The sequence below is a fragment of the Danio rerio genome, chromosome 8 (genome assembly GCF_052040795.2).
Source record: "Danio rerio strain M-AB ecotype USA chromosome 8, GRCz13ab, whole genome shotgun sequence".
Taxonomy (NCBI): Eukaryota; Metazoa; Chordata; class Actinopteri; order Cypriniformes; family Danionidae; genus Danio; species Danio rerio.
This window is the reverse complement of record NC_141028.1, coordinates 10,827,459-10,847,989: the sequence shown is the minus strand read 5'-3', so window position 1 is coordinate 10,847,989 and position 20,531 is coordinate 10,827,459. Positions and strand designations below refer to the sequence as shown.

The window sequence follows — 20,531 nt, the reverse complement described above, 5'->3', positions numbered from 1 at the left end:
AAGTCAAGTTATTATTTGTTGCTTTTACAACTGGGATCGACGACGAGACTTTTGTCAGGCAGTGTAGAACCGTTTATTTTTAGAACAAACATTTTGCTTTCTACCTTTACATTTTCTAATTTGCAATACTTTATCTATTTCTACTAGAGATGTGTAATTTGTAATGTAGCCCTTGTTAAACAAGCTATAAAAATATAAATTGATCAGTAAGCAGCATTAGCAGTGTTTAGTCAGCTAGTCTCAAACACCTCTAATTCCTATCCACTTCCAGAAAAATCTACATATAATTATTTGTTATATTTCTAGAAACTCTACAATAACCATTAACACATAAACAAGCATACATTTTTACAATCATGATGTTTGGGTCAGTATTTTATTAAATAAATTAATACCTTTTCCCATCACTGATGCATTAAAGAGGCACAATAAAGCCTTTTATATCGATAATTATCAGAAAACAATGCTTGATCGCCTAATCATCATAGTAGACCGTTTTCTGAAGCATCATGAGACATTAAAAAGTAATAATAATAAAAAAATTAAGTTTAGCATGATAGAAAAAAGTAGTGTCTTAAAATTTAAAACATATCAGTGGTATTTTAGCATTGCAAAAATACTTTGTATCATTATTATAATGCTTGTTTCATTTATTTGTATTATTTAAATTTTATATCAATCAATATAATCATAACTTTTCCTATATTATGTTTTATATTACAAATATATTTCTATGCTATTTTAGATTGAATAAAACAGATGATTATTTTTGTCATTTAATAGCTATTTATATTTCTTACCAACATGAAAAAATACTACAGTACTACTAAAAATACTACTACCACTACTTCTACTAGCAATAATAGTATAGTAATAGAAATTATGATAATGTTCTAATAATAGTGATGATAACAACAACAACAACAACAACAACAACAACAACAACAACAACAACAACAATAATAATAATAATAATAATAATAATAATAATAATAATAATAATAAAAATAATAATAATAATAATAATAATAATAATAATAATAATAATAATAATAATAATAATAGCCAGAAAGCCATCATTTAATCTTAACTAACTATCTGACAAGCATTTTGCCAGTAGGTGAGTGCTCATTTTGGATGCTTCCAAATATAGTCTGTAAACCTGTTTCTTGTCTTATTGTTAAACTCTGCCCTCTAGAGGTAAACATTTATAATACACTGATGTTGATGAGCAACATTTCCCTGAGGACTGAAAGATGGAGAACACCTAACAAACCAAACTGACACATAAGAAACTATGACATAACACCATCTACACAAACAAGTCACCAGTCACTGAAGGAACAATTCATCCACAAATGATTAGTTTATTCATTCTCACACTTTTGGCTGGAGAACTAGATCAGCTTACCAACTTCATCTTGTGTTAGTCAGATAAATAAATGACAGAACAGTCAGTTTTGGGTGGATGTTGACTTCAGGGCCCTTTACTAATATTGGCACCCTTCATAAATATATGAATAATGTATTGTTGTTTAGCCTTTTGATCTTTTGCTCAAAATATTAACAAAAAAGAATGTATCTTGCATTTATTGGGAACAAACAATTGCAAACAGCACAGTTCATCAAAAAACACGGATATTTTAGTTAAATTTGTGTATGCAACAATAAATAGGAAAATATCTTTTAGGTATTTTCCATTGCAATGTACACCTGGTATGAACAGGTCATTGTTCAAATAGCTTCACAAGGGTATAAATATGATTTTAAAAATAAAAGAGTCCAAACAGTTATTCATCACAATGGATAAGACCAAACACATCTGTGATTTGCCGCAAAAGGTTGTTGAGCTTTTAAAATGGAGAAGTGTGTATTAGAAAACGAAATGGTTAAAATGAGAAATGGTTAAAATGAGATTTTGTTGGTGAATGTTAAAAAGAGTACTACCAAAATATAACCGTCAAAACAGAGTCCTATCCTAAATGCATGGATAGAAATTACGATGGACACCCAGATAGAATTAATATTTGCAATAGGTGTCAGCAATTCCCAGCAAATCACATGCATATGTTTTGGTCCAAGATTGACAGACTGGTCTAAAATATTTGATATTTTTGGAGAAAAAAAAAAAAAATACTTTTAATATCACTCCAAACCATCTAACAGCACTGTTTGGAATTCCTTTCAGGCCAAATTTGCCTTCAACAACACGCATGCGCTTAATTTGAAATGTTAAACGCGTTAAAAACATTTATGCAATTAACGCGGTTGCAGTCTTTTTTTTCATTTCCTGTTGTGGTCGATGTGTGTTCAACATGCAAAGAAATATGGATAAGACCAAGGAAGCACTTTTTAAAGGAAACCTTCAGTATAAAACAGTTAATGTTGCATCACCAGGCTATCAAGTGTTTCCTCCAGAGTTTCATGCAATTTCGTAAGTTTCATTTTTAACTTTCGACTTGTTTTAATGGAATTTGATACCACTTGGCGAACGGAAAGAAAAAACCTCTTATTTTGTGACTCGGTGGTCCTTTAAGGTAATCAAAAATCGCTGTTTACATGGTAGACTCTTAATAAGAGTATTATCTTAATCATTTTAAAATCGGAGTATTGGTGCTTTATGTAAATGTACTCAGAAAGTGCCAGATGAAGTCGCGAGCTGTCAAAGACAGCGCATTCCTCTGCCTTTCAGCAAGCGCCCTCTAATGTTTACTAAGTTTGAAGTGTTTCTCCTCTTAAAACGCAACTTTTGTAAAGCGTCTGCTTCGCATTGCTGTGTCAGAATCCTTGTGAAAGACAGCCATACTTTAGAATGCTAAAGTATGCGTTAAAAGTTTAACGCCCTGGCTACTAGAGTTTTGAATGAAATTATAGTATATATTCTTTGGTTTTTAATTCTATAATTTCATTCAAAACTCTAGTAGCCAGGGCGTTAACCTTTTTCTTCCTGAGCACTTTCCTGAGTCAACGTGATGCAAATGCTAAGACAGGGTCTCAACGACTGTGCCTTTGTTTTTGGGTGATACTTTCAAGCTGGTCAGGGCAAGTGAAACCTTAGAATCTATTCAAGACCGTAAAACAAGATTTTGGTTCAACTTGAAATTGTCATGCCCGTTTTTTATACACTGCCCCTCCTAAAAACCTTTTATAGACAGGACAGCTTTCTCTCAAATCAAACTTGTTTCTAAGACTTGCTTTGGACTTGCAGACTATAAGACTTCTTGAAGACACTGTTTGACTGCAAAACAACCAACACGTCTTAAAAAAAAAGAAAATCTGCTTAAAATGAGTCTCCAGGACTGGGTTCTTATTTAATATTTTTCCAACAAGTGCATCATATCTGTGATGTGCAGTGTAATGCTATTTGAGGAAAAAAATAATATAATCTGCAGATTTGTGTGTGCACAGATTACATTTGGGTCTAAAATTTGAAAGAGTTAAAAAAAAAAACACCACTTTCATCCAAAAACAAGCAAGTTTGTTCTGTTTTTTTTTTTTGTTTGTTTGGTTAATATTCTAAGTAAAATCAAAAGGTTAAACCAAAAAGACATTTGGAGCACCTTTAGTATCCCTTTCATCAGAGTCACCACTGTAATTGGCCCGTCAACATTTCCTATAAATTACACCATTGGTCATTAACCAGGTTCCAGATTACCATTTCTTAGAAGCCCCTGGAGTCCTGAAAAAAAGCTTTAATATCGGACCGGCACTGTCATGCACAACTCTCTCACCTCCTGCAGTTTCTCATTTTCCTCCATGTACTTCTTGGCGGCATCATTTGCTCCCTCCGCCTGCTTTTGGAAGGCTTCATGAGAGGCCATCAGTGTAGCCTGCTGAGACAGCAGTGTGGCCAGACGTCTCAACAGCCTGGAGGATGAAAAATAACATGAACTCATCAGACACAAGTGCATTTACTAAACAGTTAGTGTGCATCTGATCGTTACGGCTCACCGCAGCAGAGCCTACGCTGCAATCTTGCATTATACTGACACTTTTGGAATAACAAGTGGTGTTAGCAAAGGTAGAAGTCTATATTATGATTTGAATGAAACCCTTAATCTGCTGTATACACTTAACCTAATTGCGCATCTCGTTCCACACTGTTTGTGCTCCAGACATCATGAATGATGGCTCAGATTCTGTGGTCTGATGACCATACTTTTTTTTCCTACACTTTCTATCAAATGTGTAGGAATAAATAAGGTATATAGACCTGTGTCCTTTTAATAATTATAATAAAAATATATTCTAAATGACAACATTCAATTTAATTCCAAAGAAGCTTTTTGTGTTGCTTTGCTAATGCCTCGATTTCACTCAGTGGTTCGGTTCAGATTGGTCAGGTAAGGTACGGGTCACCTTTATCAAGCTTGTGTCTCCACTGCCATAGGGTACCAAGTGTACCCTTTATAGGAGTGGTGTTAAGGCTTGTACACATCGGGATGCTTTTCGTTTGCGTTAATCGTCAGCGTTTTTCCGGATTCAAACCCAAGCAATTTCTCCTGGCGTCGAGCAGAACAGTATGCAAAATCTCTCTTTGACGTTAGATGGTGCTACACAATTTTAAGCTTCTGCCACCCACTTGTAACAGAAGAAGAAGACAAAGTTGTCACGCTTGTTGTTAAAGCTACTGGATTCGAACAAAAATGGATGGTTCAAGTAGCAGCTCCAGCTCTAGCGATGAAGAAATGATTATTGTTCACCAGTGCAACAAGCAGCTCCACGCAGGGGCACAACTGCACATTTACTGAGGGGTAAGAGGGTTCAAGTTTTGCGCAGTAGGTAGTGCTGTCGCCTCACAACAAGAAAGTCTCTGGTTCGAGCCTCAGCTCATTTGGCGTTTCTGTGTGGAGTTTGCATGTTTGCCTTCGCGTGGGTTTCCTCCGGGTGTTCCGGTTTCCCCCACAGTCCAAAGACATGCGGTACAGGTGAACTGGGTAGGCTAAATTGTCCGTAGTGTATGAGTGTTTGTGTGAATAAATGTGTGTGGATGCTTCCCAGAGATAGGTTGCGGCTGGAAGGGCATCAGCTGCGTAAAAACTTGCTGGATAAGTTGGCGGTTCATTCCGCTGTGGCAACCCCGGATTAAAAAAGGGACTAAGCCGACAAGAAAATGAATGAATGAATGAGAGTGACAAAATATATTCATCAATATATTGAGGATATTTTTTCCTCATCAACATGCTTCAAACAAAAACATTTCGCAGTTCTGAACACAACTGAAGTAGCATAAAGTAGTAAAAGTATAATTACATTAAGCTTGTTAAGTCACAAAGAATTACATCTCATCCCAACCCAAATATCTTCTCAATTAAATTTTCCACATCAAATGATCATAGCACTTTGACATGCCTTTTTTGCAAGTAAAATTAAAATAGTTTTGAGCAAACAAAGTTACCAAAAGGCCTGATGTATCAATATGATGCATAATAAAAAATATAAAAACATGTATATGGTATAAAAATGGATCTTGAAGGATTAATAAACATTTTAGTTCCAAAAAATGTGAATATTCTGACCATTTGTTCATGTATCAGTTTTAACAGGGTTAAGAATCGTTATAATTAAGTATATAAACTAGTAATTATAGAAGTATGTGATTTGGGACGCAGTCCAGTTGTGGCCGTGTGTCACTGTACCCCTGCCTGGACAAAACATTAAAGATATGGCTTAAAAAACATTAGAAGTTGATTAAAAGTATAACAATAATACTTTGGGTTAAGCTTACCAATCTCTTATTATACAGTTTGTCATAGCAGTTTTCATTTTAAGACATTGTTTGTCTTTTTTTTTCGTTTTCTATTTTGCGCTCCATGTCTCTTCATTTTGAACATGTGACTAACCGAGCAAATGCAATAATATCAAGCTGCAACGGATCAATCAAATGGTCAATGGAGGTAAAGGGGTGGTATAATTTTTTATTTATTTTTTATTATTATTATTTGAAAATTTTAATAAGGATAATTTCAAAATTAGTTTTGGCAAAATGCCCCCATCTTCATCATCTAGTCATCTAGTTTGGCACAATTGGGCATCTTCATCAATGTGTGCTCGCATTGACAGTTCTGTGCTTGAGCGCCTCCAAGTGCTGTTTACTGTAACTTCAGCAGCTTCGTGCACATGAACAAAAGTGCCAATCTAATTGGAGAAGGTTTTGATGCAAAACAAAAAAACGAGCATGAGCCGTTTCTTTAAAAATGCCGCCTTTAAACCTGGCGTTTTGCGCAATTGTATGCACAATCACATTGCCGCCATTTATTTAGTCACGAGGCATTACAAGTCGACGGGCAACGCAAGCAAAAAACGTCCCAGTGTGAACAGGCCTTTAAACAAAGTTTCAGTCGACATCATTCTCGCTCAAGGAAATGTCAAAGTAAAGGTCTGAAACAGAAGGCATGCACACACACACACACACACACACATTTTAGTGAGGACATTAAATAGACGTCCATTGTTTTTAAACCAGGTTAATGATACTGTTTATTGCCTAATCCTATCCCTAACCCTAAACCCAACCCTCACACTAATAAAAAAGCTAAAAAAAAAAACTATTTATAAGTATTTTTAATTAGTGGGAAGCTGTAATGAGGACCGATGGGTTATTTTGATAATTCACTATATTAATGAGGACAATTGAGCCCTCACAAATATAGATAAACCTGTACAAACACATAAACGTAAGTGAAAGTGAAGTAAGCCTTATCAAGTATGGTTTTATCCATAATCAAAATTGTTCCTCTGCTTTTAACCCATCCAAGTGCACACACACACATATATGGAGTGAGGAGTGAGCACACAAAAAAAAACAAACACAGTGAGCATACACCCGAAGCACTGGGAAGCTACTGCTGGGAACATCAGCTGGGTATCAAAGATTGAGAGAGTACATTTCATTAACTATCCCAATCTTTAATTCCTACCAGGACAAGGAATCGAACAAGCAAACTTTGGGTTACCAGTCCAACTTACTAACCATTAGGCCACAACTGCCCCTAAGACAGACATAAAGATACTTAACATAAATGCACTGTAGATTTCAGAGAAAGAGTATTTCTGCTATCGACATACCTTCATTTGAATAATATGCGACTCATTTCTGCATGCAAATCAATTAGGGGGACCGACCTGAGGATACTAGCCAGTCTAAATAGACTGCAGCAATAATATCTCTCTAAATGATCCAGTCTGAAATCAGAGACTGTGTTACACAGCATCACTCCAGAAGCATGTGTGACAATTCTAGGAAGCATAGATCTGTGTATTAATCACCACCAGCAGACAGCATGAAATGAGCATAAACAAATGAGTAACTACCACTTGACCATATGCAAATATCACATGGCTTACACCAGCCTATAGCCAGTCTATATCTTCAGACTTTTCTCATTAACATAATCAGTCTATAAGAACTACAATTTCATAAACCCATATAAGCTGAGCAATGCAGACTGATGACATCCGAACCGTGTGTTCTTAAACAGAGGCTAAAGACGGCATGCATCACCTTTACTTGTCCACATGTGTACAAGGGTTCAAGGTTTTGTAAAAGTTGTCATGAGCAAGATGCAGATAGGCTTAACCATGGGCAGCCACAACTTGCATACATGCAAGAGAAGCCCGCATGCTGGTCAAACGTTTTGCATGAGGTGACAAGGTCATCTGAGGTTACTAAAACATATTGATTTGTTCAATTTACAAGTGCTGATAAACTACATACATGTTTACAATCAAAAACATTTATCAGAGTGAATAGATTTGAATAACATGAACTTATATGTACAAAAGAATATTTGTAATGTACATAAAGAGAGACAGAAGTTGGGTAAAATAGTGCTAAAGCAACACTGGGTCCATTTGCTTTTTAAGTCCCTAAGAAATAAAAACTAACCATATAATTTTGTTAGCTCACATTGGCAGTTTTGTGGAGATCATTTCATCTCTGCATGCCATTAAAGGTGCTGTATGTAAGTTTTGTTTTTACTCTTTTAAAACATAAAAATACCATAATATGTTTGCAGATATTGATGAAACATGTCATGTGAACATTCTTGTTTATTTAAAAAAACAATGCTCAAGTCAGATTATCTGCTCTGAAAATGTGCGTTCCATGCCGGTTTTTTTAACCCGCTCATTGCTAGTTTACCCATATGCACTACAGCACTCTGGGTTGCCTTGCTGGAAAACCACATATACCATTCATTCAGTTAGAAAGGCTCTCAAAGCATGCATCCGTGACCGAAATGCGACCTCCGATGGACAGTAGCAGACTCCAAAATGAGACGCAGATTTAGTTCTACATGAGTTAATCAATTAGCAAATAAATATTACGAACGTAAACATTAGGTTAGCAGGTTACATTGTAACCGCGTGTCCTAATAACACACTGCGTGAGGAGATTTGCAGTGATAAGCAATTTGGCTGTTTGCACCAGACGAAACACGACAGAAATTTAAATACAACCATTCAGAAGCAGAGAATATGCACCTACTCACAAAATGGTAAGGTTTATAATCTAATTAATACATATTAAACCTCTTTAACATTTAATAATGTACATGCTGAATCACTGATATGTGTTGGTTTGCAGTATTTCACAGTTCTTAAGTCCGATTTCAGACAGTTTTGTTTTATTTTTTAAGATCTGAGGTGAACTATATGCTGCTGCTATTGGTAGTATGACTATAAATAGCAAGGAAAATGACATACAAACTTGCATTATTAACATTTAATACTGAATAAAGCACATGAGGTGTACACGAGTCGATCTGTTTATCATGTTGTTTACCTGTGATAAATAGAGGCCATTTCTAATATGTCAATTCAAGATGTTGGTTAAAACGAAAACTCCTTTTATTACAGAAAATATTCCTTCTATCGTGTGTCATTGCTTTTATTTAGAACACAGGCTCAATAGTCTCGCTGTTGATATCGTTAAACAGGTAACCTGCGCTTGTTTTGAACCAAGAATGCAATACCTAGTTTAACCACTGGGTGTCAAACATACTGCACCATTAAAGGGTCACGAAACACCAAAACACATTTTTTGAGCTGTTGACAGTCGTATATGTGTCCCACACTGCTAAAAACACTATTAGGAAACCTATATTTCACTAAAAAGTGTAAATTGGTTGTTTTTGCGTTATTTCAAGCAAATTCGTACTTCCTGTTTGAAACGAATTTTTGAAGCTGCGTCACGGTCATGACATAATAGCGTGTATTCAACCGTGCAGACTGGACATCTGAGCCAGAGTGTGTCTTATTACGTCTTACAGTGTGTTGCATTAATGCATGAGTAAGGCTTGGTTCAAACCAATCAGCGCGCTCTATTGTGCAACTTCATTAATATTCATTAGTGTCATGGTGTTTACGCCACAGAGACGCCACGTTGTGTTGGCAAAACAAGCGTGAAGTGTTGCTTTTATAGTTTGCTGCCGTTAAGTTTCGTTTTCATTTTCTCTCTGTGAGAGCTCAGCTGGATCACGTGTGGATTAACAGTGTACGCGACGCTCGACAACAATAACTTACGTGTCTAAGGAGGAACATTGTTTACCTGAGAGCTGTTCTCATCTGCAAACGCTGAGATCCGGATTCGCTTGTAACGTTAGTCTCCTCTTCATAAAGACGCGGCTCTAGTTGCTGGTGATTGTCCTGTCTCTACAGATTTGGTAAGTGAGCGACCAGTGCTCTTTGTTTATTCAGTTTGTTCGTATCGAATTAAGTTAACTATTGCACTGAGTGCAAACATAGCACCGCATTTTGTGACCGGAATAACACACGCGGCTTTCTGACGCTACCTGCCGTGTGCATCTAAGTTTCCGGGAAATGCTGAGTTTTTTTTCTCTCTCATTCGCCGTGCGGTATCAAACATTGCATAAAAAATACACGCTAAGAGCAGATCCTCGAATCAAATATCTTGTTTGTCGCGAGGGGCATGAATGAATTCCCTGAATGAAAGAGCCAAACTGCAGTTAAAGTCCAACATTTAATAATTTGCCAAATAATTCGACTACAGATGTCCATGTAGGTTAAACACCATCACTTTCTCATGTGTGTGTATTTTGACTGAAACTCGCGCGCGCCCAAATAGACACTCCCACACCATCCCACTTTAGTTCCTCCGACACTGCCCCTAAACAGAGCTGGACACGCCCACTTTTCTGACTTTTTCCAAAGTAGAGGTGTGAAAACACCCTGCTGAAACGAGGGGGTTTTATGGCCCCTTAAGAAAAAATATATGATTATGTGATTTTGAGGTATTGGGCGGGGCTAACATACTTAACCACGCCCCTCCACTGTCAGTTTTGACAGCAAACAGGAATTGTGAGCAGGAGGAGTCTGTTAAGTTGCAAAAACTCTTCTAAAGCCCCTTTCCCGATCTTTCTGAATGAAATGCCTAATTTACTACATTCATTCAGCCCACGATAGAAAAAAACAAGCCACGCTTACTGGTTTCTCATTTAAAATTCGGTTTCTCTAGAAACCATCACAATGCGAAAATAACAATGGCAGCTTTCGGTTCATAGAAACTTTAAATTGAATTGCACAAATTTTATTTAAATTGCATTTTTTAATCCAATGGAATGTTTTTTTTCCATATTTGAACCAAGGTTGGGTTACAACAACCCAATGCATTTTTTAAAGTGCATCAAAATAACGCTACAAAACGGTTCTAAAAACTGCAGTAACTAATCACTAATATAATATATTGGAGTAACTAATCACTAATCTTTTTTTCAGGTGAAATATGACCCTACTTGATAGTCTTTATGAGATTTAAACCAAATTATAAAACAGTGTAATAAAAAAAGTGTGTCATGAATGCTTAATCATATTTAAGTGCAGATTATTACTTTTTTCCAAGCATTTGAAACGTTAAATAATGCAAATAAGATCAAATCTGATTCAATCATAAACACCATTAAAACAAGATTAATTTTGTATAACGAAAAGCATACAAATTAGGCCTGTCACATTGATCAATATATCGACTTATCGCACAACACATGGACATGACCTCAATCCTTTTTGGTGATGCAATATAAATCGCCCATACACAAAAAACAATTCTTGCAACATTTTAGCTGATTAAGCATCATCTCTATCTCTATTGGAGGTGTCAGTAGCTGTATGGTTAAAAAATATAAAGTATATTTTCATGTAGGTACCTGACAAATGAAAATAGATCTGATAGCAGATATTGCAGCCTCTGTTACTTTTTCACATTCTGCTTCCAATGCCTAATAGTTCAGTTGTTAAAATTATTATAATTATGAAATATTCTTAAGAATAAAATGCGATGTGTTCTTTGGATTATATTGTCATTCTGGCATTATATATATATATATACTGAGTGGCATAAAAAGGCATTAAAATGACAATAATACCATTTATAGCAATATATCTTGGTGCAATATATCGTACAATAAAAAATAGATATCATGACAGCCGATATACAGACATCTAATATTAAATCTTAAATCTGCACCACTTTCCCCCTGATTAAAATATAAATCCAATAAATTTTGAGAAGTGCCAGTGGAAAAAGACAAACAGACTTAATTCAAAATAGATTCTCTGACAAACCAATTACTTTCCCAGTGTTTGCCATTGCCTTCTTGCATTAAGCACAGAACAAGGATTTCCAATGTACATTGCAGACATGTGGTGACTGCTTCATCTTAAACGCCAATAGCACATGTCAAACTGTCACGCGCTGCTTCAGTCACCTTTGTGGCATCTTGACGTTTACTGCCAAGGTGGAAGAGGTCCTTTTTGTAACAGGAGTCATGGCCTTTTGGCCAGCAAGAATGCCATGAACACAGGCTAAATATAATACCCATCACCAGTTGCTTGATCACATGTCCTGCAGCTGTCCGTGTGATTACAAAAACGACACTCAAGCCCAGTAGTCAAGGGAAGTAGTATCGCTAATGGATGTAGTAGTCATCCGGCAGGATATAAATAACATGCCATTCAAAGAAAATATGGTGAAACCCCTGTAAGGAAAAACTATGCAGAGTCGGGAGACTCTCAAACGTTGCGTACGAAGCACAACAACAAACCGACCAATCAGGCCGCAGGGTTTTAAGCACCCATGGATGGGTTTGTGAATGGAAACAGTGGTGGGGGACCCCCAACTGGCTTAATGTAAGATTCTTTCCATGTCTACTGTAATATGGTGACAATTTCTGCTCTCTGTTCACTCCACACGTATACAACGCATTCACACTTCAGGATTATAAATACAGCCACGGTCTCTAACAAGCTCTGGATGCAAGATTAATTGGTGAAATTAGTGACCTAACTGGCGATTATATTAGGGAAACCAAACATTAATGCCTCAGCAGTTTCCCTTTTAAATGTGAATAAACTAATGAGTTAGTGCCAACATTAGGTGTCAACACTAAACCGTGCTATCTGGAAAAACAACATCTACTGAATGAAAAAACAAACAGAAAACAGCGCTTGTGTAAAGCTATTAACTGAACCCCAAAAAAGCATGTACAGTTGAAGTAAGAATTATTAGCCCCCCTTTGAATTTTTATTTATTTTTTTAATATTTACCAAATTATGTTTAACAGAGCAAGAAAATTTTCACAGTGTGTCTGATAATATTTTTTTCTTCTGAAGAAAGTCTTATTTGTTTTATTTCAGCAAGAATAAAAGCAGTTTTTATTTTTTTTACATCATTTTAATGACAAAATTATTAGCCCCTTTAAGCAAATTTTTTTTACCGCTGTCTACAGAACAAACCATCCTTATACAATAACTTGCCTTGTCTTGAAAAATATCTAGTAAAATATTATTTACGGTCATCATGGCAAAGATAAAATAAATCAGTTATTAGAAATGAGTTATTAAAATTATTATGTTTAGAAATGTGTTGAAGAAATCTTCTCTCTGTTAAACAGAAATAGGGGAAAAAAATAAACAGGGGGCTAATAATTCTGACTTCAACTGTACATTTATACTGCGCATATGTTGAGTGTTTGTGTGCATACTCACTATCAGATTGAGCACAATTTAAAAAAAACAACTGTAAACTTTTTTTAAAAATACTTATATATACATTGGCGTTTAGGTCAAAATTGTTACAGACTAAAATAAGGATTCCAGTTGAATTTAACAGTTTGGGCTTTTTAATAAAAAAATAAATACATTTTTCACTTTTCTGGGTTTCTCAGCACCGGAAGTCATCATAGTTGGTAAACTTAGAGCGCGGTGAATGGAGGAGTACCACAATTTTTTTTTTTTTTTTGCAATCCTAGTTGCTCAAATAATAAAAGAAAAACTTATCAATAGTGTTATCAAGACTTTCAGAAAAAAGACAATAATTGTGTGAGACTGATAACAGCAGCCAGAAAAGAGAACAACATCAAATTTAGCTCATAGACACTGCATTAGAAACACCTTGCATAAGCTGTAATTCTATTATGTAATTTAATGCAAAGATGACATAACACATATATAAATGCATATAAAAGTACATATTTTTTATTATTAATAGATTAAACACTATCAAGTATTTAAGTCTGTTAAATGCATTATAGCAGTCTAGTGAAAAGGATCCATTCAGCATGCCCACACAAATACTACTGAATGAACATTGTAATGTAGCTTAGTAGTGAACAGGAAAGAAAGTGAATGTCATTGACAACTATTCAGCTATTCAATCACAATCTGTGCGTTTTGTAACAGCACAGCTATTTTTGGATTTTGGCCTTGCTTTGGTATGCTCTATGACAACATGTCCCATACAGATCTCTGGTTATGTCAGTAGGCGGAATGTAGGTGGTCATTTTCATCTGTTCAACACATCTAACCACATGAGTGTTTACATTATGAAAGCAATATAGTAAAGTACAAACTGAGCTATCTGGACCTGGTGGTTGAAAGAAAAGCATCTGTATATTATAAAAATCTGTATATTATATCTTATCACGCTTGTATAACCTTGGTAGCTATCGACCCACCATATTCAAATGCAAAATAAAACCTGAATCTGTAATATTGAATACTACCTCTGTCTGTAATATTGTAAATAATATAAAAATTATATTTGCACTCTGGTTATTTAAGTTTTGTCCAATCTAATCTAATCTAATCTAATCTAATCTAATCTAATCTAATCTAATCTAATAAAATACTATATATTTCATATCCTGAAACCAATGTCAGACAGTGTTACTAAGCAGCAGCATAACTCTAGTGATTAATGCACATACATGAGCTGTTAAGAGCATATGACATTGATTTAAATACTTTTAAGTTGTCAAATTTTAAAACGGAAGAAAAAAAACTTTTAATTTCATGACTGTTCTACATATAATTGGATCTCTCTTTGGTAACAATTACGTGGATCACATTTCCAAATAAAAGTAGTTGACTTTCCCTTATAAGGGTTAGTTCACGCAAAAATCTAAATTAGCTAATCATTTATTCTCCTTCATGCAATCTTTATGAGTTTCTTTCTTCTGTTGCTAGCACTCATCGACTTCCATAATACAGGGCTCGAAATTAACTTTTTTACTTGGTTGCATCGTTGCCCCCAACTTAAAATATTAAGGAGCACCAAAAATATTTAGGAGCAGCAGCAAAAATATAGGAGCGCCCGCCAAAAATAAATGAGCACCATTGCAAATTGTATTTTAAGGTATTAATTGCATTTGAAAACAACATCAATTAGGACTAACAAAAACAAGAAACAACTATCTTACTAATTCTCTGATGACTTATTGATCTTTGTGTGCAACAATACCAAAATGTACGTCTAATAATTATTAAATATTAATGATGATGATGATGATGACAATAATACTAACAATGAGTTGCATTTCTCATTATCATGCTGCCATGAATGTGCTTGAATGAGAGTTATCTGCTAAAAAAAAAGTGTTACGGCAATGCAGTGGCGCAGTAGGTAGTGCTGTCGCCTCACAGCAAGAAGGTCACTGGTTCGAGCCTCGGCTCAGTTGGCATTTCTGTGTGAAGTTAGCATGTTCTCCCTGCATTCGGGCGGGTTTCCTCCGGGAGCTCCGGTTTCCCCCACAGTCCAAAGACATGCAGTGCAGGTGAATTGGGTAGGCTAAATTATCTGTATTGTATGAGTGTGTGAATGTGTGTGGATGTTTCCCAGAGATGGGTTGCGGCTTGAAGGGCATCCGCTGCGTAAAAACTTGCTGGATAAGTTGGCGGGTGATTTCGCTGTGGCAACCCCGGATTAATAAAGGGACTAAACCGACAAGTAAAAGTCTGTTACTTTATGAAAAATAAATTTATGGTATGCATCAAACTAAAATGAAGCATTGCAGTAAAAAACATTTATTTACACTATTGTTTTTATATGTATGTCAATATAATAAATAATATTTCTGCTACAAAACAAACAAAAGATTATAATAAATCATTCAGTTCAAGGCTGAAAGCTGCAAAACTGTTTTTTTTAGTTAGTAACTAAATAATAAAATACATCTCAAGAAAGAAAGGGCAAAAGAAAGGAAGAAAAGCCTCACTTCTGCCACTCTTTAAAAGTTTTGTTTTGGGTTAGTGTCATTTTAAATGCTCAGTCTCGTGCGCTGATTCACATTTCTCTGTGTTTGTTGAATAAAGCAGGCGAGTCAGCCGACCCATGTAAGCGAGACAGAGCAGGATTCTCGCGATGACCACCGGAGTAATACTATTGTCATGAGCCGCAGTTTCAGTTTAAACTTAGTAAAGGCGAGCTTCTTTGTCGATGATGTACAGTGTTAAATTTTACATTTAGCGGACATTTGTGCTGAACATGCAGAGAATGCAACACATCAAGATTCGGTCACCTTCTCCGAAGACACAAATGATCTCGGCTGACGGATCAACATTCAGCACATGTCATGATCGCTGTCATCGGCGCCGTTATTTGTAACTTTAGGTGGGGTTTGCAAATCTGTGTACTTTTCACTCTTCAGCCGATTGCGTTTCCCGCGGTAACAAAAGCTCCCTGTCACCTGACAGCGGAAAGACTTGAATGATTGACAGCTAATATGAACCAATACAGCGGCAGGGAAAAGTAACTCAGCACGTTTTTAGAAAAAGTCTTAACAGGTCGCACTACAACCATTATATGCTGGTTGTCGTACAAATGCTCCCAAATATATTATGAGATCGCATTGATTAAATTTTGGGGGCATAAGCAACCAAAATGGTCAAAAAAAATACAGTATAAATTAATGGTTGTCAGCTACCAACATATTTCAAAATATCTTTTGTATTTTTGTGAGAAAATCACATAGGTTAACAAAAGAAAGGGTGAGTAAATTATGGTAGAATTCATTTTTTGGGTGAACTATCCCTTTAAGTGCATATCATCATCCTTATCATAATGTGACCAACACACTGTCATATCACATCATATCACATACATCATTTACATTGATAAAACTTGAACTGAACATCATAGATAAAACTTTCAAGTACATCACTTGTCCTTAATGTCCTTGACAGGGTGGGTGGTCTGATTTGATTGACAGATGATGTCAGCAATGCTATAGTGACAGAAAAGTATAATGCAACTTGAGAACTAAACCTACTGAAACCATTTTACAACCAGGGAAATAAATTTTACACCCTCACGCTTAAAATAAAGAGTACAACTGTGAGGAAATGAGTCAAAAACAAAAATGTTGAAGAATTAATAATAATACATTTAATACATGCTATTTTTCCATTTACTAATATTAATGCATTTTTTAATCAACTAAAATGTGTCCTAAAAGAACAGGCCCGTTGCCAGAGGGGGTTCAGGTGGTTCGGAAGACCCATCCCTCACTGACAACGGTTCAGAATTTGTCCCATTCATGAGCTCATTTGTCCTATTTTGACTGCTCTGCCATCATAAAAAGTAAAAATACCCCATCGAAAAAGGCTTAAAGGCCAAGCGTAATCCTGGTGTGACTTTAGTTGATCAGTATTGATTAATGTAAATCCTTTTTTTTTTTAAGAGTTCAACGTCCAGCTGTGCAAAAAAACATCTGACATAAGCATTAAACAGAGAAAAGAAATTCTCTATTGGCAAGTAAATTTTATTCGATATATCCTGGACTTTATTCTTGAAAGAAAACAAGACCAATAAAAAAGTGTGAAGCACTTTTACAAGAGAGGCTAGAAAAGTTGTTAAGCTCTAAATTAATAATAATAATAATAATAATAATAATAATAATAATAGGTTATGAATATATTTATTATTCAAATGGTCAAAATCTTACCAAGGAAACCTGAATGTGCTAGCCAGTTTGTTATTTGTCTAATAAATTGTAATAGGCTACAGTTTGTAATTTAATACTTTTTTTTCTAATTATATATGATTTAATAAATTTGTATTTTAAAAATATCTGTCATATTTCTTTATTCTAAATATTTAGGAAATATTTTTGGTACATTAAAAAGTATGTTTATGATAATTCAGCTAAGAATAAGCTAATCCAGATAAAAATAGTCTTTAAAATGTCATCTAAATTCAGAATTCAAATCTCATAATTAATTAGAAAATAATGCAAATAACTACAAAATTGTCCACTTTTTGAGAAAAAAGAACCACCCCTTTCAACAGGCTGGCTACAGGCCTGAAAAACATCCACTAAACTTTATTAAGTAACAATCGTTTATATGACAAAAAATGTGTTATGCATATTTCCAATTCTCTTTAGCTTAAAGGCTTAAGGCTAAGGGAAAGGGCTAGATAGCCCTCGAAAACGAAGGGGTAAGAAAATTTCTTAGAATACACTATCTACAACGGTAGCATAGCTGCACCCGAAGTCAGGAGATGCACGGATTAGTATTTTTAGTCATTATTATGAATTTCTACAACAAACAAACATATGTTTTAATATATTCATAACCACGTTCATGTTTTACTGTAATGCTTCAAAACAAAAATGCTAAAATAAAAACTCCTATATTAAATAAAACTCCTATATCTAATAATAGCTCCTGTACAGCAGTCCCACAACATTCTGACACTCGATAACACTCGAATACTCTGTCAGAAAAGTCTAGTTGCTGGGAATGAACTTTTTACAGCATCTGCTATAATGTTTATGTTGTTTTCGTGTATTTACATAGAAGAATATGGCCAGGTTGTAAATGCACAGTACAGTTACAATACGATCTTATTGCCACAATTAATTAACATGATATACAGTATGCCTTAGATAAATACACAAAATAACGCAACTCGATTATCGATCTCATATGAAGCAAGTGATTGCGATGACACATGATGACGTGTGCAGGTGTTGTAGTGGTGTCCCATTTCTTACGGGTAAATTTTGAAGCCCTTCCCCTTCACACGATGTTTCAAGGGCCAAGGGGAAGGGGTAGGGGTACAAAAATAGAATTGGGATTGGGCCTAAAGTGTCACAGTATATTATTCAGACAACTTAAATGCTTGTTCAATTGACTTTTTGCCAGTTCTTAGCTCTAAATCTTTGCTTTTGGATAAATACATGGACATTAAACCACTTGACTGGTCTTCAGCACACCTCAATGATCTTACAGAAGTTAGAATGATGAGAATTATTTAATAATTTCAGAAAGGATAACTAATTCTGTTACACTGAATGAACGTCTAACAACCTGCATGTTTGGAAGAAATTTTACACGTTATTTCAATGCTTAAAACACAATAAAAGTTAGTCTTATATTTACAGATTAATTTGACCCATATAAAAAAATGGGGCTCCGTCTATGACCTAAATACGTTATTAGCCAGTTGGCTGGTAATTTTAGGATGCGCTGCAATATGACACGATTAAATCAACTTGCTCATCTTCTTTCAAAAGCACTTCTTTGGAACGGAACGTGCAAAACTCCATGACCCTGTTCTCAGAGTCGTGGCTGTGATCTATTCTGTTTACAAGCTTGGTCCAGAAAATTTGCTTGGAGCCAACAGCTAAAGAGAAATCAAATCGTGTAACCGATCACGTTCAGAACAGTGCCAAAGACAGACATGTTGAGGAGGGTAAAATACAGAAATAAAAGTGTCCTCAGGGAGTGAGAGCTACAGAAAATGACTGAGAGATGGGAAGAAAAAAAAAAAAACTCACAAACACAGAAGCAGAGCAAAGCCAGCGATGTATTCGTTCCTCTGGGCTCTGAACAGCTTCATGTGGATGTGCTCGATGGCCACAGGATTGTTGCTCAGATCCACTTTCTCTGCCACGCTGTATTTTCTCACTTCTCTAAATGCATCTGTAGAGGCAGTAACACACTTTAGTTTGCATTTTCATTCAGAAATCGAGCTCAACCACAGCAAAACAACATAAATTACATGTTTTATGGATGTCACAATTATTGATGGGTATTTCGGATCATTTTACTGACTCGAATCTTTGAGTCTCGTTCATCGAGATGAATGAATTTTTTTCAAGTCATTTCGTTAACTTGGTTAAATTTGCCAAAATATTATTAAAATGTTATTGGTTCCAAACACATCTACAACTAGCCCAAAAGGTTGATCACATGACAAATAAGTCATAAATAGAACACTATAAGAAGGAGAAAATAATCTTTCAGTGTTTACCTGCTCTTTTGTCTATGAAGGTATTTTTGTCTCTTTGCTCAGCTCACCTCTTCATGTCTTCAAATGTCAGTGGTTTGTTCACGTTACACTGACAGTCACATATAATCTTAACCAATCTACACAGTATGAGTCGATAGGAGCCATGATAATTAGTTCACCTTTCAATTCAATTCTTTTTCCGGCTCTAAACTCAAATGATTAGCCCGTGATGAACGAATGACTCGGACCCGATAGAGGACTCGAGAGATGAGCGGATCAATTCTTTTTCCGCCTCTAAACGCATATGATTGGCTTCTGCCTTTCCGTGATGAACGACTCAAAAGACTTGAAATGAACGATACCACCTGCACAAATGTATGTAATGAATTAGGCTGCTAGCCTCATGTCATCCACTAGTCCAGTTTTCTCCTGTGTGAGTTCAGTGCGCCTCCATCGCCGTGTGCATGTTTATACGGGCGCACCTGACCTGACGCAGGGACCAGATCTCTGGACTATAGGCCTAGCTCACATATTTCATAGTTGAATTGCTATTTCATATTATACAATATCTAAATGTGTGTTCTGAAGGTTGGAATGACAGGAGGGTTAGTTATTAATGACAGAAAGAATTTTCAGTTTTGAGTGAACAATCCTTTATGAAAACTGGGGGGGGGCAAATTCTTTCTAAGGGGGCAATAGAAGATTGAACAATAGAAGATTGAACGATAGCAGATTGGAAAAACGTGGACTGGTCTGATGAGAATCGATTTCTGCAGCGACATTCAAATGGTAGGGTCAGCATCAACAACAAGAAAGCATGAATCCATCCTGCCTTGTATAGATGTGCAGTCAGCAGAAACTGTGTCATGCTATCATGTCAATATGGAACAAAATCTCTGAGGAATATTTCCAGTACCTTGTTGAATCTATCCCACAAAGGATTAAAGCAGTTCTGAAGGCATTCGGGGTTTAACCCAGTACTAGTAGGGTGTACCTA

At 35.7% G+C, this 20,531-nt stretch overlaps 1 protein-coding gene across 4 annotated transcripts in view; it reads right to left on the bottom strand.

Moving 5' to 3' along the window:
• The window catches only part of bcap31 (B cell receptor associated protein 31), a 56,216-nt gene that overhangs the window by 32,759 nt on the left and 2,926 nt on the right, over window positions 1–20,531 (bottom strand). For all 4 annotated transcript variants that reach the window (XR_015496899.1, XR_015496901.1, XR_015496900.1 and 1 more), the window contains 2 exon segments: window positions 19,080–19,224; window positions 3,732–3,867 (listed from right to left, as the gene is read on the bottom strand). Coding sequence is in view for 1 of the 4 variants with exons in the window: in NM_200092.1 (NP_956386.1) it covers window positions 3,732–3,867; window positions 19,080–19,224 (281 nt within the window). In the remaining 3 variants the exon portion in view is untranslated.